Here is a 26,223-nt window from a genome sequence, read left to right as displayed (position 1 = left end):
TGCTCCTTTAGTTTCACCCTGGAGCTTTTGTAATGTAGCTAACTACTAATGAATACTTCTTTGAGTACATGGTCTTTCTAAATGAATACTCATTTTGAAATTGAAATTCACCTAAACCAGCTATAATTTGGGGTAAGAGGAAAGCTGTATAAATATATGTTTTCACTAAACTATTGAGTGGGTATCAGAGTGAATTCTTATGTTGATGACAAACCCCACAAACATTTTACAGAGGTTCAAACGTTCCTCAAATCATATGGAATGCCCCTTAACAAGATTTGCTCAACATGATCCTCTTCCTCCTCATGTGACATTTTGTTATTACACCGCCCCAAACATACTCTAGAATATAACACTAACATACAATACTTGTAAACATTTCTTTGGTATGCATGCTTCTTTCCAACGTATTTTTCTATCATTATTCAAATTATCTTCATTTAAATTTTGGTGGCCAAGGAAAAACACATGTTGGCCATGCATGATTAAAAATTAGATAATGCTCAATTAAGTATTGATTATTAAAAAAAAATAAATGAATATAAAGAAAAAGACCCTGGTGGTTAGTAGTGTGCTGGCCAGGGAAACAGCGGCACTGCGGAGCGCCCCGGTGAATTCCGGCAAGGGGCCGCACTGATCCTCATTACATAACCACCTCCAGATTACCATCAGCTTCGCTTTTTTATTTTCATAAACAGGCCCTGGAGACAGTGTGAGCCCTGGAGGAGGAAAGGGGGTTCTAGCTTATAAGTGTTTGTGTGAGTGAGGAAGAGTGAGAGAGAGTGAGAGAGTGAGAGTGAGAGAGAGTGAGTGAGAGAGAGAGAAGTGAGAGTGAGAGTGAGAGAAAGAGAAAGAGTGAGAGAGTGAGAGATCCAAGACTGGAAGTAGCACCATGTTTCTCTGTGTAATGCACTTATATTACAGATTTCAAATGCAGGGCATGAAATGCTTGCTACTCATCTAATAAAATCAAGAGGGATAGAGAAAAACAACTCCAGCATGTTATTTATCAGGTAAAACATTTTCATTCTGCAGTCAAAAGGCTGAGCTCCATCATGAAGCACTCACATCCGTCTTCCAATCTGTTGTAACCATGCGTCTAAGCAAACTGCATTCAATACTGCTAACATTGCTTACTGCACATGTACATAAGTAATTGGACACTGACAAAGGAACATTGGAAAAGGAACAAACAATGTAGATCAAACACAGAATGTGCATCTATACCAGATGAATACAGAATCACAATCATTTTCTACAACACCATACAGAAGTTAGAGACCCCCCTCCTTCATTTCCAGTCAAACAGCCATTACAAGTTTCTGTTAGATAATTCTGAGGAGATTAGATTTAAGATAATCAACTTGTATAAGAAAGGAGAATGTCATACAAGAATTAGGAAAACAGCAAAGTTTCCAAAACTAGAATTCAAAAAAGGATTTAAAAGGTACAGGAAAAAATAGGACTCTCGTCAATTGTGTAAGACCCAGGACACCACCAAACCTGTCCAATCAGATAAATAGTACTTAAAGCTTTCATCCTTTAAAGATGGGAGAAAAATCAAGCTCCAGTATAGCTTTAGAAAATCCAGGCACGTACAGGGGTTTCTATCCATTCTTTAACAAGTGTGTTTGGAATTATTGTTGGGATGTGAGGAAATGAAAATGCAACCAACTTCTATCGCTGAATTTTTATTGAAGACAAAGGTGGACACAGGGAATACTGAAACTTTGATATTTTATTTAGTTGTGGAGACTTCTGTGTAATTTTCTGTTTATAGGTTTTCTAACAGTGAAAATTTGTGCATAATGCTGATGTTGACACACACACACGGGGTGGGAATCTCTTGGCACCTCACGATTCGATTACGATGCAGAGGGCAACGATGCGATTATAAAACGATAGTCGATGCATCTTTTTTTTCTACACAGGATCTCTTTTTTTTTTCCCCCCTCACTGTGTGACGACTTGGTACTTTTAAATTGTATTTGTATTTGTAATGATCTATAATGAATTTACTTCCAATATCTTTTATTAATAGAACAAATGGAAGTGATGTGGTAAGTGAACTGGAAGACTCTCATTCACTGCTATTGCTTGGAGCACATGAGACACTGCTGCCACTCATCTATGGCGATATAAGATCCAGTGGTAATGGATGTCCACGCAGCACATTACAGCCGTCCTGCCCGTTGACTTTAGTGATTTTATAACTTTGGGTTTGGTCATGTTGTAGAGAGTCAGGGGTCACTGTGTCAGTAAAGTATCAGCGAAACGGGACGTGTGCAACACAGCGCGAAAGTCCCGTTTCTCATCGAGACTGCAGGTCACTTAGCAACACAGTCTCCTGGCTAGTAGCTACAAAAAGGCAGAGTGAGATTTAGCCAAGACGAACATCTGGAGACTAATTCGCATTTATAAGCACCTTAGTTGGTTTCCTGGAACATTAAATCTGCATTGAGAGACTGTCAAACACTAAGAAGTTGTGAAGCAAAAGTCGCTTCTCTTCTGAATTTTCCTAGTCTAGCCGTCATCACATTCACAGCCACGTCAACATCCTTGCTATCAGTTCAGTTTCCCCTCATACTAAACAATATATTGATTTTTATTGCAATATTACTTGCAACATCTGCATGGCAAAGGCTATAATGTGAAACCATGTAGTTTTATCAAACACTATTTCCAATCTTAAAGGATCCCCTTTTTGGAAAAAGCTCTGAAAAACGTGGCCATCCACATATTTTTATACATGCACATAATTTTTTCCCCAAGATTTATATTTTATATATTTTGTATGTCACATCAAAATGTTTACTAATGTAATGATACATCACAACATAAAGCAGTTAAATTAGAATATGACATTATGGTCATCACTGTTCAGCCTCTTAGGGCAACTACAAGAATCTCTGCTCACCAGTATAAAGTCCGTTTGATAGGTGGACAGCATGAAAACAGAAATGTTGTGGTCAGCCAGGGGGGCGATGACTGATTTGGCGATTTTGGTCACTCCAATGGGCTGAGAGCTGGCGGCGCTCCCGCCCCCTGACACCACGTTCAGAGCCAACCACGTCGCATCTGCCACACTGAGATATTCTGACTGGGGCAGTTCTAAAAAAAGATGAGAGTAAAATGAAAGGAGGAGAGAGAAGGAGAAAGAGAAAGAATGTCATTATAGTGCAAGGTTACAAATAATTATTTCAGTAATAAAACAGTATTAGCCATACTTCCCCAACACTTCCTGTAGCTGCCTAAATGACCGTGGACAAATCAACTCTTTTCTCATAACTGTCAATGATCAATTGATTCTAAACCCAAAAAGCAGCATAGCACAGGAGGGATGAGCGTGGCAGGCGTATCCTTCAGAAAGAATGAAGCCATTTACCCAGCCCGTTGCTTCCACAATGGCCTTTAGATTGCTGATGAGAGTCTGATATGCTCAAAGACTGGAGGGCCCGCTGAACAAGCTGTCATTAATCTCTCAGACGTCAACAGACGCCTGTCTAAATGCCTAGATTTGTACAGGTGCTGCATAGGAAATGGTGTCTATCTTCACACAGGCTGAGGCCATTTATCACTTTGAAGGCACTCCTCTAAACATGGATCATAACCTTGCATCATATTTCTCAGAAGATTTCAATTTGAGAAGATTTCAATAGAAGGAAAAGAAAAATACCCACAAACAGGAAAAACTTTTGAGTGAACAGAATACCTGCACCTGTCTCGCAACTCAGAGCTTCTGGTATCCATGGTGACCAGTAAAGGTCACCTTGGCAACCTGCGTGTAATGACACGGACTCACTCAGTCAACCACAAAACCAAACCTGCCGACAGCTTGGCCTGTTAACCCGTAATGGAAACGAATCGGGGAAAGCTGATGGAGCAATATGTGGCCAAACATTGCCGGTGAAGCCAGATACCAGGGAGAAATGGGTCCTACTTTTCTAGAAAAAAAAACAAAAAAAAAAAACAAACAAAAAAAAAAACAGATGGTTCATTCAAGTAGAAAAAATGCTGGACGTACCTTTAAAGCCATCTTCATCCACTATGATGGTGTAATCCTCAGGCGTTTCAGTCAAACTAAAGAACTTACATCTGCAGAGAGGCAGAGAGAGAGAGAGAGACAGAGAGAGAGAGAGACAGAGAGAGAGAGAGAGAGAGAGAGAGAGAGAGAGAGAGAGAGAGAGAGAGAGAGAGAGAGAGAGAGGGAGAGAGAGAGAAATATTTAGGCTTGAGTGAACTGAGCGTATCACGCACAGACATACATGTACAGATTAGAGTGTCCTCAGTACGAAGCAGAAGCCATAGCCTGAGTGCCGAGTGTTGTTCTGAGAGGAAAAAGAGGGAATGAAAACACTTTGTAGTTCATCTCTACATGACACCACTGACCACAGAACACATGTAACTATTTCTTTTTCATAATTACATTGTAGTACACCTCATCTCCCAAAAGGTCAGCCATCATCCAGCTACAGGGGGTAAGTAATAGAGATGAGGGTTATCCTACTCAGATAGAGTTAGTTAAAGCAGCCAGACCGTCTCATTCTGCATTCTGAGTGCAAATCCTCTACAGGGACATTTTAGTCTGCAAATTTAATGTACAATTCATTTATTTTTATTTACTTTTTATTTGCTGATCTTAACACCTAACTTTTTCACTTGACATCTTTTTGACATCTGGATGCCCAAACTTCTGCATACAACTGTATTCAGAATTCATCCTTAAATCCGGATCACAAATCTTCTTTTTGCAGCTAAATATTTACATGTGGTAGATTTGCTTCACCCACCAGACATCGTGGGTGGTTGCCTAACAAAAACACATAAAATCAGCTTATGTGGATGCTTACGATGTTAAAATAAAAACGGAGCTCTGCATTCAAGGGGAACGATTCAACCGAAAAGCTAATACAGCATGAACACTGCACACTGAGCAGGAACAGCTGTAATTTAGCCACAACCAACCTTAAGCCTCAGGGAAACTAAATCCGTGTTTTCTTTAAGTATGTTAATTTTGCTCTTGTGGGTTCACAATATACATTGACAAACTATGTGCTGTGATAACTTTCCCCAACTGGTCAGTCCTAATCTTGGGTAGTATATATGAAAGCATTATCCTCACCAATCACAAGGCTGATGTGGGTTGTCCTGCCACCACATCTTCTTTTTTTTGAATACTTTATTTTAGCTTATTTTGGTTGTATAATCAGTTCAAACTAACAAAAAGAGTGTACATATCAGACAATCTAACCCAACCCCCTCCTATCAAGCACATTAAAAAAAATAAATAAATAAAAATAATAATACCAACAGAATGATATGATAATAATAGTAAAAATAACAACAACAGTGACAGTAGCATGTACAATAGCAGCATTGAAGAAGAGAAAGAGGAAAAAAAAAAAAAAAAAAAAAAAAAAAAAAAAAAAGGGTCTTACATTTTCTTACATTTACTTACATTTGTGGTCTTACATTTACTTAAAATAACTGATTATTGGATTCCAAATATGGTTAATGTACTTCTGTGCACTTGGTCGACGGCTACATAAATGCTCCATAGAGGCAAAATTGAGCATCTCAGCTAGCCAATGTTTGAACGATGGAGCTGAAGGCGATTTCCAATTTAAAAGGAGCAGCTTCTTGGCCACAATCATAGCAGCCATCACCACCTGTTGTATCTTGTAAGGGAAGGTGGATGATAATGCAGAACACCCGCATATTACGATTATGGGATCAAAGTCTAATTTTATTTCAAGGATTTTGGAAAGCCAATCAAAAATTCTTGACCAAAAGGTCTGCAACACAGGGCAGGTTATAAACATATGAGTCAAAGAGCCCTCCTCAATTTTGCATCTTTCACAGAGAGGTGAGATGGATTCAAAAATCTTATGTAATTTGGTCCTGGAGTAATGCAGCCGGTGAAGCACTTTAAACTGAATCAGCCTGTATCGAGAATTTACAGAGCAGCATAATACCCGAGACAGGCTCTCCACCCACACCTCTTCTGTAATTTCGCTACCAATCTCTCTCGCCCAGGCCTCTCTAAATTTAGTTGTGTCTGGAGTAGATCTCAAAACTGTGATAAAATGTGAAATCAATTGTTTAGATGTGGGGTCTGTGTGTAAAAAACCAAATAATGTGTGATCGCTTGGCTTTGATTCAAAATGAGAAATATTTTGTCTTACGTAATGCCGAAGCTGTAAATAACGGAAAAAATGTATATGCGAAAGGTTAAATTTATCTTTGAATTGATTAAATGAAATAAAGGTCCCATCTACATACAAGTCCTCTATAGTTCTTAGTCCTTTGCTTTCGAAAACAGAAAAGGCTTTATCCATCTTAGCAGGTAGAAAGAAATGGTTACACATAATTGGGGTATAGACTGAAGTTAGTGGTGCATTAGTGAAGCGTTTGATCTGGTTTAAGATCTTAAGTGAGTTTTTAATAATGAAATTGTTATTTATTAAAGTATTGCTAGGTGACACCTTAGAAAACAGAAAGACCGGTAAGGATGTCTTTGTAACTGATCCGGCCTCATATTTAACCCACAGTGGTGTAGAATTCAAAATGAGTCCCTCACGTGATCCCAGTTGCCAAAAGGAAATTGCTCTGGCGTTTGCAGCCCAGTAATAGTGTTTAAAGTTGGGCAGGCCTAGTCCACCATCGACTGAAGCTTTCTGTAGATGCATTTTGGAAATACGTGGGGTCTTCTGAGCCCAGACAAAGGATGAGACAATTGCATCCAGTTGTTGAAAAAAAGAGTTTGGGAGGAAAATAGGAAGATTTTGAAAAATATATAAAATTCTTGGGAGTGTAATCATTTTAACTGCATTTATTCTACCAATCAAAGACAAGGGGAGCAATTTCCACCTTTCAACGTCTGTTCTTAACTTTTCTAACGCAGCTTGAAAGTTTAACCTAAATATTGTTTTTGGATCCCAGGAAATCTGAAGCCCAAGATAAGTTAAATGTTCCCTGGCCACCTTAAAGGGAAAGGAGGCCAAAAGATTTGGATCAAAATTTTGAGAGAGTGGCATCAATTCGCTTTTATTCCAGTTAATTGTGTATCCTGACAGCTGACCAAATAGTTTTAGATATTCCAGGAGAGAGGGGATAGAAGATACAGGATCTGAGAGGCACAGAAGCAGATCATCTGCATAAAGAATGACTAGAGCCTCCAGATCTCCCATTTTAATACCACGAATGTCTGGATGTTTCCGTATTCCCACTGCAAGAGGCTCTAATGCAATATTGAAAAGAAGTGGGGAGAGGGGATCCCCTTGTCGAACACCACGCTGAAGTGAAAAAGGAGTTGAACGGTCAGCATTGGTTAAAATGGAAGATGATGGATGCAAATATATGGCCTTAACCAAATCAATAAAAAAGTCCCCAAATCCAAATTTCCTCAATGCATAAAGCATATAGGGCCATTCCACTTGGTCAAAGGCTTTTTGTGCATCAAGTGAAACAACAGCCGCAGTGGAATTGCTTTTTTGTGCCACACGCATGGCATTAAGAAGCAAACGCACATTACAAAAGGAAAATCTACCAGGAATAAACCCTGTCTGATCAGGGTGAATGATCTCTGATATGTGTTTAGCTAATCGATTGGCCATTATCTTAGATATTATTTTTTGATCAAAATTGAGCAGGGCAATGGGTCTATATGAGGCGGGGTCTGTATCATCCTTCCCCTTTTTCAGCAAAAGACATATGTTGGCATGATATAAGGAATCAGGGAATTGTTTGTTTACAATAGATTCGTCATACATTCTCCGCAGAAACGGGCAGAGCTTGGAAGAAAAAAATTTATAGAATTCACAGCCAAAACCATCTGGCCCAGCTGCTTTACCAGAAGGAAAGCTTTTAATGGCCTCAAGGATCTCAGACTGAGTAACAGGGGAATCCAGTGACTCTCTAGCTGAGTCAGATAGTCTCGGCAAGGCAAGATCTTTAAAGAAAGAATCCAGTTCAGATTCTGAAGCCGAGAATTTGGCAGAGTACAATTCTGTGTAAAAATCTCTAAATCTATTGTTGATCTCCTTATGATCCGTAATTAAATCCCCTGATCTTGACTGAATCCTATGAATGGCTTGTTTCGCACGAATTCCTCTAAGCTGCCTTGCCAAAAGTCCCTCTGGTTTGTCTCCCAACTCAAATTGTTTCCTCTTAAGTTTAAGTAAAAGGTGCTCAACTCTCTGTCTGAGAATAGTATTATATTCATACCTAAGTTGTAAAATTTTATTATAATCTGAAATTGAAAGGGAAGACTTATATTTCTGTTCTGTTATTTTTAGCATATTCTCAATTTCAACAAGTCTCTGATTCATTTCTTTTTTCTTTGAGGATTCGAATGCCAAAATATAGCCACGGACAACAACTTTGAGCGTTTCCCAGAGAGTGGAGTCTGATACATCTGCTGTGTCGTTAAATTCTGCGAATTCTGCGAACTTTACCTTCATATAATTGACAAAGGCAGGATCTGATAAAAGATTAGAATTAAACTGCCATGCATATGCTGGTTTGGAGACAATGTTCTGAAGCTCACATGTAATTGGGCTGTGATCGGATATTAATATATTATGATATTTAACATTGCAAACTTTGGATACCAACTCAGAAGACACAAGGAAGTAATCAATCCTTGTATAAGACTTATGTACATGTGAGTAATATGAATAGTCCCTGCCAGTTGGATGACATAGCCTCCAGATATCCACCATGTTCCCTGCTTTGAGTAGATTATTAAGAGTTTGTACTGTGGCCAACGTGGGTGGAGTCTTAGTAGAGAGTCTATCCAGATATGGATCTAAATAGCAGTTGAAATCACCTCCCATAATAATATTCTCACTCAAGGCAAGTGGGATCAGACCAAAGATTTTACGAAAAAAATCAGGACAATCAAAATTAGGGCCATAGATATTAATCAGTGTGAGAGGAAATGAATTAATATGGCCAGATACAATAATGTATCGGCCCTGTGGATCTGCTATCATCTTCTCAAGATGAAATGGGATATTTTTTTTAAAAAGAATAGCCACACCCCTAGCTTTTGAAGAAAATGAGGCCTGGAATACCTGGGATATCCAACGTGCTCTAAACGTAGATTGCTGGGTGGGACTAATATGCGTTTCTTGTAAAAAAATTATATCAGCTTTCAACATCTTCAGATGCGAGAAAACCCGACCCCTTTTGATTGGATGACCCATTCCTCTAACATTCCATGAGGCTAAGGTGATGCCAGAAGTACAAGTATTAATCCTAGATGACATCTGACTCATAGTGCACAGGAGTAAGCTTGTCTGAAGAGACCAAAGAAACTGCAAGAAAAGGAAGACTGACAACTAGAGAAAAAAATAGAAACATACAACTAAAAAAGAAAAAAACCCACCCCTCTGTCCCAAACCCACAAATAGACCTATTCCCACCCCGGGAATGTCTAAATAATCCCATAAGTTTAGGTAGGCCAACAGCTATAGAGTAACTACCTCTACTACGCAAACCTGCAGCAACGGCTGTCAGGGGCCCCAGAACCAAGCAAATCACATAACACAAAAAGAGAAGTTGGATCACACATGTCTCTAAATACTTAAAAAAGGGAATAAATTAACATAAAATATTATTCTGTTCCAATACAAACTTATATTCAACAATATCCACGGACACTCTAATATTTATAATGCAACTGCACGCATCTTATTGTACAAGAAGGATAAATATTAACAGTGAAGAATCAAAATAAAGAGTATAGTAAAATGAAAAAAAATAACGACTGCCGTAAACACGGCAGTTTTAAGAATAGTAATAAAACAGTATGACACAGTTCACATCTAAGCCGAACGATAACAAGTAGTTTTGAACAAATTTTTAGGTAATGTTCCGCTTTTACCTCTTTGTAGGTCAAAAGACTAAATAAGCTCACCCTTCACTCATCCTTGTTGGTCTTCGAGACAGAACTCACAAATGCCTTCGCTTCTGCCAGTTCAGAAAAGCTCCGTGAATGACCATCAACCTCGACGTGAAGCCTCGCAGGATACCGAAGAAAGTGAGTTATTTTCAAGTTCCTGAGCTCTTGCAACACCTCCGTGAATTGCTTCCTTTTCTCCATAACGGAGCTGGTGTAGTCCGGAAAAATGAGCACTTTATGTCCTTGAAATTGAAGAGGACCATGGGATCTCCGGAGCTGCAAGATCTTTTCCTTAACTTGAAATAGATGAATCCGTGCAATGAACGGTCGAGGCTTGGCACCCTCAGCCGGGCGAGGACGGAGCGATCTATGCGCTCGGTCCACCAGTAAGGGCAGTTTGAAGTTTTCTTCACCCAAAAGTTTGGGCAGCAAACCCGCCACAAAATCCGTGGGGCGCGTTCCCTCCGTTCCTTCTGGAATTCCAATTATTCGTATGTTGTTTCGTCTGGATCGGCCTTCCAGATCGTCTATTTTCAACTGCATGGTGGCGTTGGCTCTCTCTAGCCCCTTCAGCGCTGTCTCTAGTGCATCAATTCGTGAGTCATGAGCCGAGACAGTTTCGCCGAGCGAACTCAGTGCTTCTTTAAAATCTTTCAGCTCCGTCCGGACCGCCGCCAGGGTTTGCTCCATGTTGCTTAGCCGAGAGGAGATATTATCGAGCCCACCTTGGACAGACGTTGTCAAGTTCTTAGCCCACGTTGGAGGAGAATCGGCGACTGTTTCGCCGGATTCCGACATGCCACGTGTGGGAGAAGCAGTTGAGGCCGGTTGACGATTCTCCGTATCCTTTGAGCTTTTGGCCGATTTCGGAGCCATTTCAAACCAAATTGTCACTGTGTCGATGTCAAACTGTGCTAGTAGAGTTCGGAAACTAAGGAACACTCAAATTTCCAAAATAAGTAGTAGAAAAACTGAGTTAAATCAGCTTGGCCTGGAGCCCCCAGCTAAAACGCGTCTACTCCATTACGTGCTCCCTGGCGCCCCATGCCACCACATCTTCAACAAAAAATTGTTTGGAGAAACTTAACATGAAACAGTAAACAACAAAATTAAGCTAACCTAAGCACAACTGAGTCAAGCTGGAATGTGACAATTCGCTAGTCCGTTTAGTCAACCGGCCTTGCCAGCTCATCCAGCAATGAAGCAACTAAGAAACTGATAAGCTCTGCGTCAGAATTTTAGGACTCTGCCCAAACAGTTCTCAAACAGGTCTGATAAGCGATTTTTAAACCATGTTTTATTATATTCCTATTATGTTTTTCATTTAAACTTCACAACATTTTTGTAAAAAAATTTTTAAATAATTTTTTTATAATGTGCTCCCTGGGAGTTTAACTACAAGTCTAATTCAGACCAAAAGTTAAGTAAACCTGCCTTCATGGATTCATTCATGACAAAATGGCAGATACACAGAAGAAATAAAGAAAATTATCAAACGAATCCACTGAGAACTCAGAATAAACTGCATCAAACTGAACGCAGAATAAACTGAATTTACTTCGCCAACATGTCACTCGCAGTGACTTCACCTGCTTTCAGTAGGAATGCCATTGCTGTTAAATACAGTCCCATATAATTCTATTGTTAAATGAAATTTTATGTGATTTATTCAAACACTAAATTATTACTTCTACTACAAATTATCACAAGTATGATTAATATTTCTATCACTATCAGTAATAGTGGTAGCTGTGGATTATGATTACATAAGAACTACTAATAAACATACACTTCCACATACTTACTTTAACATTAAATAAAACCTCAAATGCCCCTTAAGCTCTCATATGGGACCCTTGTTTTAGAGCCTTAAAGTAGTAGTTGAGCAAGAAATCTCAATATCTCCCCCTTACCCCTCATGTTGTTGATTAGAGAAGACATGTTTGGTGCCTGAAGATTCATCATCAGATATGCTCAACAAAAGCACATCCTGTTACTGATGCATTACTGCTGTGAATCAATGAAATATAATTATTGCTTATATTGGCTGACATCAGTCAAACTATATATCTGTCGGACTCTAAAGTGGAGCAGAGCACTCACTCATTACACTTTACAGGGTTAAAAACACAGAAACCCTAATGTTATATAAGCCGCAAGCCAACACACTACATGTGCCACTTATTCAGGTATTGCAAAAGAGAGCCGTATTTGAATACATGCGCCACACGAGCTGGCTTATGCAAAGACAGCCTGGTGTGCACACAGCCAGTGAGACGTGAGGCACCTTTTTATGTCTCTCATAAAACCCGACCCATGATATTAGGCAAGGGGAGTCCTTATTTATGGCCTTGCTAGCAGACCCCCTGTATTATTTTCTCTCAGAGGGGGATACCAGGAAGGTTTGTTGATTCTGGAGAGCAGCATCTTATCTGACGCTGCCAAAAGAGGGAAGGAGGATTTCTTGAAGGTTTTGATTAGCTGTGGGGAAGCTCTCTGGCCGCTGGCCTTTCGCCATGTCCCCCGCGGCAATAGGTTGAACTGATGAGGAAAAGTATTTGTGGCCCAGTTGTGAAAAATCAAACACAGAGCAAAGGCTTGTACAGTTAAGAGCTGTCACCATGAATTATATTAGTAATCAAATAATCTAACAATTACTTTGATGATTGATAAAGCGATCAGTTTTAAAGTCAGCGTGGAAATCATAAGACATTCCTTCCTTTCTGTGACATGTTTCAAAGTGAAAAGCGGTATCAGGGAAGGTAGCTGAGCATTTTCTTTAGAGATTAAATGAGGGGATTTGGGGGGGGGGGGGGGGGGGGGGATGAAACATGATACTGTAGGGCACAATCACAATCAGCCAAGATTGAAAGTGGTTTTTGCTTAAAAGAGACAAAATTGTCCAACGGCCATTCTCTTTATTTCAGCAGGTCTGCGTTGCAGTTTTCTGAGGTACTTACCGTTGCACAGGTAAGTGCTCTCTGTATCTGAATGCTGCTGCTAACCTTTTACCATCATGCTGCATGACAGTCACCTCTTACTTTTGATGGAGCGCTTTCTTTTTCTATTTAAAATTTTTTTTAAATGCTGGTTTGATCCATTAAAAAACAAATGTTTATTGTGCATGATAGATAAGCCAAGAAAAAAAATCTGTGAGCATATACAATTAAATACTAGTGCTGGGCAATATGTTGATATGATGCATTTTATTGTGGTATATTCTTCTGAGCTAATTGTGGATATCGTCTGTAATTAAACACTGAACAAGTACATGTTTCATGAAAATAAGAGCATAATTAGTCCTGTTTAATTGGATAAAGTGCCGTGCAATATGTGAAATGCTGAATAAAAATCACTGTAGCAAGAGTTTTTAATGGCCATTTTTAAAATGTGTCAAAATATCAAAATGTGCCTTGTGAAAATGTCTTTAGGTAAACTAGGAATTGTTAGAAAGATTTCTCTATCTTACATCTCTTATTGATTCTGAGCAGGTGATTTTTTTTTTTTGTCAATAATTAATTTAATGGAGTAATCGGGTGTAATCCAGGGATCGAGATGGCTCTTGTACAGTGTTTAATTGAATGTACAAGATGACTTCTGCACAAGCAGGAATGGCAAGAGTCCTATATAAATTGAGAACAGGGGTGAGGAAGAGGTGTCTTGCTGAATTTCACTCTGCATATTCAAAATATCTCTGACGTTACAGAGAGGCCTCTGTCAAACTGTGAACATATTTCAGCTCCCAGAGAAACGGTGACGTGTGTAAAACTAATTCAAGAGGCTGTGACGCTTTGCGTGGGGTGTGGAATACACAGGCAAACGAGACAACAAAATGACAAACCTGATGGAATGGTGGATATTTTTTGTTTTGGCCCCTTAAATCAGAACACTGGAGCTACAGAGCTTCTCCTTTGTAAATTTTCAACAAGCTGTGACTCACTCACCCAACACGCTTCGCTCATCATCTCTGTTCCTGCACTCTCAGGGGCACAAGGAAATAAACAAACAAGTGATTTTATTTCCAAATCCCAGACAAAAATTCGCTCAATGCACCAACTAGCGACCAAAATAAATTCTGAACAGACGGAGCCGAATCCAATGCCTAATTACACATTCCTTTCATCTGCCCTAAATCCAATTATTAAGCCTGAAACATAGGATAAAACAAAACTCCTAAAATTATCAGGAGCGCCTGATTTTTCAGGTTTTTCGGACTCAACATTATGTTTTGGGAAAGGGCATGAAGTAGTTATTTTGGATGCATGAAATTTACAAAGAAAGTCATGCTTGTAAAATCCAGTCAAATTGTACTGGCTTCGTAGTTCTACAATTATGTAGTCCATCTGTTTCTCTGCACACTTTTAACCCCCTTTCGCTCTGTTCTTAAAGGGTCAGGATCCCTCAGAGAACCACCATAGGTTGTGCTGGCATGAGTGGATCAGACACAGCTGTGCTGCTGTAATTTTTAAACTGCTGCCACTTCTGGAACAAGAATAATCCACCAATCAAAAATATCCAGCCAACAGTGTCCTGTGGGCAGCGTCCTATGACCACTGATGAAGGACTAGAGGAGGACCAACACAAAAGATCTGCAGCAACAGATGAGCTATTGTCTCTGTCTCTAAAACGAGAAATAAAAGCACACAGCAGTAATTTATGGTGGGGCAGGGGCCCTTTAAGATTAGGTACATTGTGAAAGTTTCAAAAAACATTTTAAACAGTTTCATGCAATAATGCTTGGACATAAAAGAAGCATTCAGGAAAGGCTTAGACATTTATATGCAATGATGGGTCGAGGCTTGCCACTCGCCTTAACACCTTAAAAATAACATTCCTCAGCCTGGGATTGTTATTCCACCCTCTGCATAATATCATCAAAAAAAATCTCTGTGCATAGAGCAAAAGGCTAAAAGAAGGCTGAACTACAAACGAATGCCTGTGATATATGATCCTTCAGAGAGCACTGCATTAAAAACTGGCATTCTTCTGTGATGGATATGACCACACGGGCCCAAGTTAAGACTGTATTATGCACAGTGGAAGTCATATCTCAACAGCGGTCAGTCCTGTTGACTTCTCTAGGCTTGAGCTCATCAGAAATGAATTGATGCACAGTAGAAATATGTACTATGGTCTGATGCATCAACCTTTCAGATTTTATAAAAAAGTAATGGAAGACATGCTCTTCAGGCCAAAAACAAAAGGACTCACAAGATTTTAACAGCATAAAGTTCAAAATACAGGGTCTGACATGATAAGAGGGGGTTTGTGGGTAACCAACACATCTGTGAAAGCACCATTAATGCCGTACATATTTTGGATCTGCTGTCATATAGGTGCAGTCTTCTGCAGTGACACCTAGACTTATTTCAAGAAACATTCTGCAGGTGTCACAACTCACATGGCTGTGTAATCAGAGAGTGTGTGGGTGCTAGACTGGCCTGCCAGCAGTCCAAAACGGTCTCCCATTAAAAATGTGTGCCTTGTTAAGCTCAAAATACAACGACAAAAGTCATATATGACTGCACAGCTGAAGACTTGTAGAACAGAAGAATGGCAAAAAATCTGGCTTTCAAAACTGGGTCAGTTTGCGTCTTTAGTCTTAAAACATTTATTAAATGCTTTTAAAAGAAAACAGTGATGTAACACAGTGGTAATTACGCTCCTGTCCCAACTTTTCTGGAACATGTTGCAGGCCTCAAATTTGTTATGAGCATACATTTACAAAAAAAGAAAATGTTCACACACTAAAACAAAATTTTATGCTTTTGCACTGCTCTTAATTTAATATAGGTCAAACTGAATTTACTAATCACTTACTAAAAATGAAGAGTGCAGCTAAAAATAGTTGTACTCCCAAACACTTTAAGGGCGCTAGCACAGCAACAACAGCAAGTCCACAAGTGATAAGATGTAAAGTGTTTTGTCCCAGTTCTCTAAGAGAAAATGTGATGTATATGGGATATAGTTAAAGCAAACATTTTTTATGCAGGGTACGTTTATATAGGCTTGTGTCCGACCCCCCTCTCAGTACTACATTCAATACAAGGGACAGAGAATATCTGCGTTCATACAGAATTCAGCTGATGTGTGCATCTAAGCGTGAGCGTATTGAGTACTTTACAGGGGCTTCAAACACGACTCAGCCAAAGAGAAATTGCTGAACATAAGGTTTGAGTGTTCACACAGCACTGGAAGAAAAAAAATCTGATTTGTGCCACTTCATCCATGTAAGATGACTGCAAGTTACGCAAACCTAAATAGCCATTCACTGCTAATAATGAACCAAACCGTGTTTCTGCTTTGTGTGTAGACCATGGTGTTTAGCTTGTGCTGTTCACTTTTCCTCCACTTCACACCTCATCCCCAGTGACACAGCTGAATCTCCCTTTCGACAAAGCCAGCTAAACAGTGAGGCAGCACAACGTGTGAGAGCTGTCAACAGCATTCTCGACAGTAAGCAACTTTCGCCACACCTCCTTTAGCACGCTGGCCTGCCGTTGTCTGCATTCTACACCACTGTGAGACTCTTTGCAGAGAAGTTTGAAAGAAGCTTTAAAAAAAGGCCAACAGCAAGCAAACATTCACTTCTGTTCCAAAGTGTATAACTTTTAAACGGTCAACTGAAATATTATGAAGTAAACATAAGAAGGCATTTTAGCCGTCACGCTCGACAAGAAGCTTTTAAAATGTTAACAACAACAACAACAAAAAAAAAAATACGGGAGGACTTCAGTCTCAAGATTTGATCTTTCTCTTTCTCAATAATTTTGTAATCATCATCTACAGTCCCATTAACCACTGGACACAATACAAAATACTGCAAGTAATCTAAGCTGTAGAGCATTATCATTTCAGTATACTAATTTTATACATGTATATGCAAGTAAATTCATTTTATATTACTGAAAAAACAGTGGGTACAAACTTTTGATTGCTGGCGTGATAAAGGGGGTAGCCAGCCAGAATTTGTCAAACCAATGAATAGGCTAAAAAGAACAGGCCCAGAAATGTATTTCTATATTCAATCCCATTCAAAGCCAAAGGGTGTGAGGGGTTCTTTCTTGAAACAGATTCCACAGCCTGCGGAGTCAGAGAGCCAGCGCTGAACACAATAGAAGACCCTGAAGACACAGAGTTCACAGCTAGACACAAAACCACAAGCTGCAAAAGGAATGTGAAAACAAGGCTCTCTCTCCCCCTACTCAAGTTTGTTTTAATAGCCTTTTCCTGTGGCAAGAGAGAAGCTTAAACAGATAAATTAATAGCCTTAAGCATGCCTGATAGGTCAGCTTTAACAAGGGACTAGACCTGGGAATTTTATTTCCAATTTCCTTTTTCTTATTTGATGCTGTTCCAGGCTTCAGTTACATCATCATTACTGTTTCTTAGGCCTCCAGCTATCAGAAAGCATGTCTTTCAAAGCCTGACACACCCTTCATAACATGCTTCTCCTGCAACATTAGTATAAAGAAAATTACTTAAATTGCAGTGGTGTTTGTAATAACTGCCACCAAACAGCTTAAAGGGACACCCCAGACAGACTAAGAAAAGCCCTCTTCTGGTAAGGTACCATGAAGGTGGGATGAGGTTTTGAGAAACTACAATGCCTTTGGGTGGATTTTGGGAGCTACACAAAAATCCACACCAGCGCAGCTGTACTATTACTTGTAGCACCTCCTGTTTTGAAGATATGTCATCAGAAGGGGATTTTTCCTTGTCTGTCTGGAGTGTCCCATTAACTAAACGTGTATTATATAGTTCTGCTGCTTGTTCTAAAATTACTCAGAATAAAATGTGAACTGACATTTCAGGTCCCTGACATTGACACATTAAACAAACAAGGAAATACACATGCAAATATGGGTCGAACAATACACACACATCATGATACAATATGTATTATAGTTTCTGCCCCACAATATAATGTATTTTCCTGATTTTTGTCATGTCCCAACCATGCTAAACCTTTAAGGATCGTTTCAGCTCCAAGTGCTTTTTAAATAAGAAAGCCAATCAGACTAGAACTCATTTACAAACATTAGTCTTAAATGCACAGGAACAAAACCTGTATGTAGCTTCATTCTAAGGGATAATGAGGGGCAAAAAAAATAAAAGGAACATAGTCCTTTAAAAATGAATGACAATTTTTGATTCATAAACACACATGAATCTTGTTGAGTGAACCTCAGGTGAAAAAGGAAAGAAAAAAAAAAAAAGTAGGACGTGGATCTTGACAACAGTGGAAACCAATCCAATTTTACAGTAGTATGCCTGACATTACAAATGCTTATACAGCATAAAATCGAACTGTATCAGATTCAAGGTATGCATCATTTCGCAACTCCTATATCGATATCAATATGCATATCGTGACACCCTTACCAGCACTAATGCAAAATATATTCAATATCTTGACATGTCAACTCTACGTTTAGGCAACTTGTGCTTCAAAGAGTCACTGACAAAATGAATCACTTTCTGTAATCATCTTGTCATCAAGCTCACAGCAAGGCCTGTTCACCGGGGGATTAAGCCTAGACTGAGACTAAAGTGGATATTTTCTTGCACCAAATCGGTCATCGACAACTACTTTAATGTCCAAGATCCGGCTTAATCTGTGTCCAGAAAATCCAACTCCACTGCATATAAGCCTACTTGCGTGTTCAGTGACTAACAGCATGTGGGGGGGGGGGGGGGGTTCTTTATCTTTAAAAGCCCCACTGTGGGTTCATTAAGGCCCCAACTCATGGCTCAGTAAATCCAGGAGATGAGATGGCCTCAAGGACTGTGCCTCTGCAAACACAGCAAGAGGACATTAGAGACACCATGGATGTGTGGTTTCTTCTGAAGAATCGGGCCATCCAGAAGGAAACAGGCTTAGACCCTCAAATGTCCACCCCATAGGTTGTTAAACTAATGGTGGGCAATAGGCAGAAATGTAATGCAACAATACTTGGAGACATTTTTGCAGTATGTAATCAGCATTTCACATGCTACAGTGTATTCAAGCGGTCCTATAATGTGCCTCATTGAAAAAGAAAATAAGTGTAGGCTAAAACACTCCTTATAACGTGTGAGTGGGTGGGGCTAAACTGTTGTAGGTGGACATATGTAAATGTGACTGTTTTACATGATAGAGACAGTGAATTCAACACGAGCAGTCTAGTATGTTTTGAAATGTGTACCTGAAGACATTATGTGCGAGCGTTGATTTGTCACAAGTACAAGTAAGGCTACCCTAGGCTTGTATGTTCACAGTTGCAAGCAATGAACAAGAAAATAAAAACATTTATGACAATCATTTAATGATTATTAATCTTTGGCTAAAACTGCATGAACGTAACAGCACAAGTGGGCCTTCAAGCACTGACGATGTTCACGATATGTTCAGAAAAGGTATTGTGATGTAATTAACCGCAATGATGATAAAACACCGCCACATCGCCCACCCAGCATTACACGCTACCACTTGGCCTCATCTTCAGACCACGAATCACATCCAAAAGAAAGTTATGTCGATATCAACGCCAATAAACGCGTGTAGGATCTGCTGAAGACTCTTAAAAACAAGAAGGTGGGCCACTACTTAAAATGAATGCAGCTTTTTTTCAGGCCCCAACTTATCACTCTTTTGCACTGCAGTTGTTTACAGCTTTCCCAGTGGCCAGTACAATTCCACTGCTGCAAGGGGGAGGGGGCGCAACTGAATATAGTGCATATACATACACATATACATACATATACATATATATACACATCTCTCCGAAACAAGAAAACAAAAACGGTCATTCTGTTGGACTGAGCGGCTGCAAATGACCGGTGGCACAAGCGAAACGGCTTCGGCCAGCATACAGACTAACGTTACAGTGGACGAGGACTGCACCATCGCCTGTTAGCAAGCGTTCAGCATCAGGCTGCTCACAAACAACAGCTTCAAGTTTGATTTAAAGCACCAACTCCGCGTTGTTTTTAGAGGGAAAGGAAGAGAAAACAGCACTGCCGAGCTTTGAGCTCGCACACACCCCCTTAACGTCGAATGAACTTCGGTATTAGCAGAGAAAACACACCGAACCTGACAGGTTATCGGACCAAAGCGCTGGCCTCTTGTGCTTTCCCCTCGTCAACAAGGCGAAGGCAGGATGCGTGTTTCTGAATGAAAGGCTGAAGTAACGTTAAGTTCGAGCAAACTGCTAAATTGCTTCACACAGCAGACGTGCCTAGCTTAGCCGCCTAGCCTGATTCCAGTCTAGCAGCGAGATAATTCAGGCGAACAGCGCTTTGAACAGGTATTTCAGTTTTAGGTCGTGTGAACTTGCAGTGGACGTGCAGAAAGGGCTACTTACCTCGTTTTGGAGGGCAGGAAGGCTAGTTTGATTAATCCGTGAGTGCAGATCTGGATGCCCTCTTTTGCTATACTAGCTACTTTCAAGCTGTGCTCTAAAATGTGCAGTTCCATCTTTTGCGTCTTCTCATTTGTGGTGCATCTAAAATTATTTGTACATGTACACGTCTATTCTTTGTTCATTAAAAAAAAAACAGAGAAATAGAAAATAATAAATAAATAAATAACTAGAGCTATAAGCCAAAGGACAGTGCTCCTTAAAACCTTTTTTTTGGGGGGGACGGAGCGGATAAGAAGGGACAGAGAGAGAGAAGGAAAAAAGTTGTCCACGGAGGAAAAAAGTGAGAGAGAAAGAGAAGCAGGGTGAAATAAAAGCAAAGCACAACGAGGTGAACGGGAAGGGAGGAAAAAAAAGCGAGGACTGTCGGCCCCCGTGTTTCCACTCCGACAGGAGTGGATCGGTCCAGCAGCTGGTTACAGTGAAACAAACAAGTTGCCACTCAAAAAAGGAGGCGGGACAAAATGGGTCAAAGTGCATTATGGGAAATGTAGTTCATCCAAAAAAAAGGCTATGGCAGGCTTTAGATCTCTGGTTATTGTTCCTCCTTAAATGATGTTAGGACAGCTGCTGTCTAGGCGTTGGAATGTATGTGCAACAACATTTAAGGTGGAAGAGACAATTTGAATAAGAACATGGCGAAAACGTGGATATCAGCGTCATGTCCCTTTCTCAAGCAGCTGGGGTAAACTTTTCATTCACTGGAGAAAAAGCGGAATGCAATATCTGTCTGTTTTGGACTGAATCATTTATTTTTTTTCCTTCAGTAACACTGATGTAATAGATTTCCATGGAAATATTTAGGAATTACAAAACCAAAGTCAACTGGACTTTCATCTTTATATGTGAGCAAGTCAACATTTAGCTCTGTCAGCTGTGAATCAGTGCCGTTTTTTTGTTGTAGCAGCTGTACGTGATTGTTTAACATGAAGAAAGATGTCACTCTCAGCACAGCCATGTTTGTGGGGAGGTGTAAACAGTTTTTACAGCAGGTGGGTCTCACCAACCCCTCCCTGTTTTCACCCCTCATTACTTGCTAGCAGCTCAACACAGAGTAACATTTTACACACAGAGAGCCAACAATGTCCTAATTCAATGGGAACCAATTTCTACATAATTCAAATTGTTAAGATGTAAACAAAGTAATTCAGAGCGTTGTGTGTGAAATGCTCTGTCCTAAAGAAGCTTGCTGAGTCAGAAATGTTCATAGTGGTGGTGATAGGAACCAGACATCTGAAGACTTTAATGTCTCTGAAAGCTTCCTTATGGAAACATATTACATGACATGTTTATGAATACATTGCCTGATGCATGAGACACTGTTTTACACTAGATTTGTGAAAAAGTTTTGGCATAAAATGACTTGTTAACTTTTTTTTATCTTAACCCATTATATGCAGGGCGTTATAGCACAAAATATTCCCCAAAGAAAACCTTTTTCCCCAGATTTTCGACTATTTTACCATCAACATAACATATAAATCATATAAAGCACTTGTAGGTTCACTGGATGTTTTGGATAGTAAATAAAATGGCTATATTTGTGCTGTAGACATGTAGACCCCTGGTTCCAATCACCACCACTATAAAGAAACCTGAGTTCTTTACAGTAAACCATTTTACAACAAACTACTCTGAATAATTTTGATTGTATTGCATCAACATAATTAAGTACAAATGTATGTAAAAATGATGCAAAAATTGATGAAATTACCGTTTAATCTGATTTGATCTAACAGAACTACTTGGAAAAATATTACATTTCATTACATTAATTAATAAGAACATTAATTAATAAAAAATTTTTCACATTACTACATTAATTAAAAACACTTGGTGCCTATTTTCATGTGAAAATCAATTCTTGAAAAGCAATGTCAGGATCAAAAGCATTGATACAGAAGTATTGATACCGTCTGGCCCTACAGAGTCCCCCAAATCATACTTGAACATATTTGAGTCTTCTTCAGCAAAAGTCTTAGTAATTACATCCTCAAGTCTTCTAGTCTACAATGAAATGATACAGCTCAAAAGGGAGAGGTGTGAGCAACCGCAAAGTAACAATGAAACACACACACAAAAGAATAAGGAACTAAACATGAAAGTTTTTCAACTTCAGTAGAGCCGAGGACAAGTAACTATAGCCACCACTGCTTGAATTAGTCATAGCAGATAGTATTACAAAAGCTTCCTTTTAGAGGGTAAGATTAGAATTAAAAACAAGGTTTAAAGGGGAATTCCACCAATTTTTCAAAATTTCTGTATAATTCAGTCAGAGAGATGTAGACAAAGTCATTCAGAGTGGCTTGATGCCAAATGATCAATTGTAGAGAAACTTTGAATTTCTTTACAGTGGAGGTGATGGGAACCAGGGGTCACGATGTGTACAATGCAAAAACTGGTATTTAATAAAGTATTCAAAACCACAACAGAACCTGTTTGTGTGACATTTTTATGTGTTGTTGATGGTAAAATAGTGGTAAATCTGGAAAAATGTATTTTCTTTGGGGACAATTTTGCCTCACAACATCTACAAGTACCTCTCCACCTTTTAAACATATATGTTTTGGGCCAAATCCTCACTGCAAAAATGTTATAAAATAATATGTTAGACTGTAAAGAGCATCTTTGTAACTATACAATGTATTAACTTTCTCTGAGGGAGCTTTTCGACGCATTAAACACTCCAGATGTCTGGCCTAGAATGGAGCATTTCACACCAAACCACTTTGAATGACTTTGGTTTAATTATGCAAAGATTTTGAAAAAACGGCAGAATTCCTCTTTCCCCTCTTTAATAGGTGTAGCATTAACCTACTCAAGATTTAAAAACAACAGTTGAATCACAAAGAGTGAGATTCATGAAGCCTGATAGGATTACAGAAGGGTTAATTATTGCCCAAATCAGGATTAAAAGGGCCCAGCTCTTTGTGACTGTTGTCTAAATCCAGAGAAAGGATCAGATATGCAGGTCAGGAGTGAAAAGGACTCATCTTCTTTAAAACAGAGATAACTGCATCAGAAAAGACCGAATACAGAGTCACTATTTAGTGAAGCAGTTGCCAAACAAATACCAGGCCTATTTTAATTGTACTGAAGTAGGTAACAACTGAACCATGAAGCATATCTAGGCTCAAACCATATGCCATGATGCACAGTACAAAATAATTAAATAAACTTTTATAAAAAAGATCTATATGAAAGTGCACAATTTCTATAGTTCCATATAATATAATAAAAGATTTTTGTTTGTATATAATGTTCCTGTAGCACTGCAGTCTTATAAGTCACCTGCTGCAAAAACTATAATAATTGTCTCTTAAGAGTCTTATGAGAATCCTGTATATTTGTATTATTATAGAACTTAATCATAAAGGTTACTCTCATGAAACATGACACATTTAAAGTAAGAATGAATGACTTCATTGATTTTGAATGGATCTTTAGTAATAAATTCTTATACAGTAAGATATCAAGATTAATTTGTAAATATAGTGTTTTGTTTTACATTATTTTATCTTGCAACACATTGACAGCCATTGAGATTTTTCTTTTTTGCTTGTGGCACGACGTTTTAGTTTTTTTTGGTTGACTTTATTAATGTTTACGAGGAAATCACCAAGTTAAATGGTTTAACAGTCAAAAGCAGAGCAAACTTTTTTTAATTAAAGAAAAGCAAAACAAAAAAAAACAGATAAATGTAAGTAATCAGAAATATATGTGGACTAGTGGCCATTATATTAGGGAAAATATGCCAAAAAATGAATAATTTTTTCAGCACTCAGATTGGGCAATAAGTTATAGAAATATTAATTTTCTGTATGATGATTTATGATACTCAAATATGTATACATTATTCTGCATTATTTCACTTAACGTGACTGTACATTATATTTATAGGTCAAAAACGGGTGTGATGGGGTGGAAAGCCAAACTTATGGAAATAGATAAACATTACATTTTACATTTTGCATCAAACAGATATTTTTGTGTTAAATGTGGCACATAAGTTTGGCCGTCCCTGGTCAAATGATGTTTTGTTGATTTGTTATGTTGAAATATCCTCAACAGAGAACACAGTTCTGCACAATTAGGTGCTCAATTACTGTTTATTTGCTGAACTTAACAGCAGAGAAAAAAATGTAATAAAATGTGGCCTGTGTAAAAGTTATGGCACATCTTATATTTTGTTTCATTTTTTTCCCCAATATGTTTAACTAATATTTGCAAATAAATCCCACATACAAGCTTCCTGTAGAGGATATGTTAACTTATTTTCACTTAGAAAATCAACAAAACATAATTTCAACGGGATGTTTTTGCATATGACTATATCTGTATTTAAAAAAACCCCTGCATTTAAAAAAACAAGGCTATGCTGATGATGCCTCTGAAAGTACCTGAATTTTAAGGCACGGAATATTGTGGGCCAATATGCTTTGGGAGGGTTGAAGCTTTCTGTAAATGTCTTTGAAAATGCTTGACAAAATACCATTTTAATGCTGAAATATCTGCATTCACTTACTTTATCATTTATCTGATAGAGTCTCTGATAATCTGATAAACACTTTATAATACAGTGATAGGCCAGGCCATGAGTCCTCAGTATTGTTGAAGAGCTGCTGTTGCAATACACCAGGTTATGAAGTTTTAAACATACGTCACCGTGTTAAAAAAGTCCCCAGTGGTTTAATAATTCACAAAGTTGTGTCAAGCTGCTAATCAGGGCCTTTGGCCACACAGAGCCATAAAAAAGCATTCTTTGTATGCAGCGGCGATAAGATCCTGGGGCCACTCTGATTGCCCAAAGGACTAAATCAAGCATTGCTCAGTTCAAAGGACAGCCATCCATTTAGATGTGGGTTCTCCCTTGATACCTCATCTCCAACACCACCTCAGCTGATAAGATTTCAAGCTTCTGGCCTCAAAAAAGAAAAGAAAACAAAACGAAAAAAACCCAACTATGCACATTCATTCCAATAAGTGCTTAACGCTATTTAGGCCCGTTGGCTTGGCGGTTATGATGTGAAGCTTCAGTATCATGCCTGTTTTAAATGTGGGTAGTTATCTTCCAGAACGTATTTAGAGCAGCCCCATAAATAGATTACAGAGGAATGGGATTTTTGCAATGATAAGCCTAAAGCTACTGAGAAGAGCAGCTAACATTTGTCATCAAGACAGTTTAGCTGTTCCGGAGGGAAAAAAACGCTTTTTTGTGTGATTCCGCTGAGTTGAGTTACAGTCTGCAAAAAATCTGAAGCCTCACCAGCTTCCAGGATCATAAGAAAGCCTGATGATTAGCTACATCAAGAAGATTGAGCAAGATATTTATTGCTGTCCAACAACATGAAGAACATTGAGCAACATTGTTAAGGACTCTCGAACAAATATGGTACAGTTAAATCATTATTATACAACACAGTTATAGAGTTTCAGGTATAAAATCTGATGGGCTGGGCCTCGTTCAAACTTGGTAAATATTCCGTGTGGATCATTCTGCCAAACTGGTTCAAGAGTTAGAAACCCATTGTGAACATTTAACTTTAGAAATATTTTTGCTTTGAGTGGCCCTGTACCTTAATTAGGATTTTCATTAAGATAAATGGTTGAATATTCCATTTGGTCACTACCAAAAATAGTCATTTCACCTTTGTATTTTACCAAATGTTTAGTTATTGATAGTTTTAGCTACTAATTTTGAGCAGAACTCAAAAACACTAGCAAGCACCTTGCAGCTTTGAACAGTTGTTCACACATAAAATCATAATATATTCGTTAAACGCAAAGAAGTTCACTTAACTGAAAAAAAGCGTTTCTGTCGTGACAATTCTCAATGTTATACACTGATTTCCAAACTTTGGGACACAATTACTTCAAAACAATGGGATCTTACTGCTTACCATGTGGCCATGA

General features: G+C 38.8%; 1 protein-coding gene across 1 annotated transcript in view; it reads right to left on the bottom strand.

The window, feature by feature from the left end:
* castor2 (cytosolic arginine sensor for mTORC1 subunit 2) overlaps positions 1 to 20,366 on the bottom strand; it is a 31,852-nt gene extending 11,486 nt beyond the window's left edge. The window contains exons 1-3 of the mRNA XM_037533759.1: positions 20,254 to 20,366; positions 4,025 to 4,095; positions 2,918 to 3,111 (exon numbers count right to left, since the gene is read on the bottom strand). Coding sequence (XP_037389656.1) covers positions 2,918 to 3,111; positions 4,025 to 4,095; positions 20,254 to 20,366 — 378 coding nt within the window. The remainder of the gene's footprint in view (positions 1 to 2,917; positions 3,112 to 4,024; positions 4,096 to 20,253) is intronic.
* Positions 20,367 to 26,223: the final 5,857 nt, after the last annotated feature.

The sequence above is a fragment of the Pygocentrus nattereri genome, chromosome 23 (assembly GCF_015220715.1).
Source record: "Pygocentrus nattereri isolate fPygNat1 chromosome 23, fPygNat1.pri, whole genome shotgun sequence".
Classification (NCBI taxonomy): domain Eukaryota; kingdom Metazoa; phylum Chordata; class Actinopteri; order Characiformes; family Serrasalmidae; genus Pygocentrus; species Pygocentrus nattereri.
This window is presented reverse-complemented; position numbering and strand designations above follow the sequence as displayed.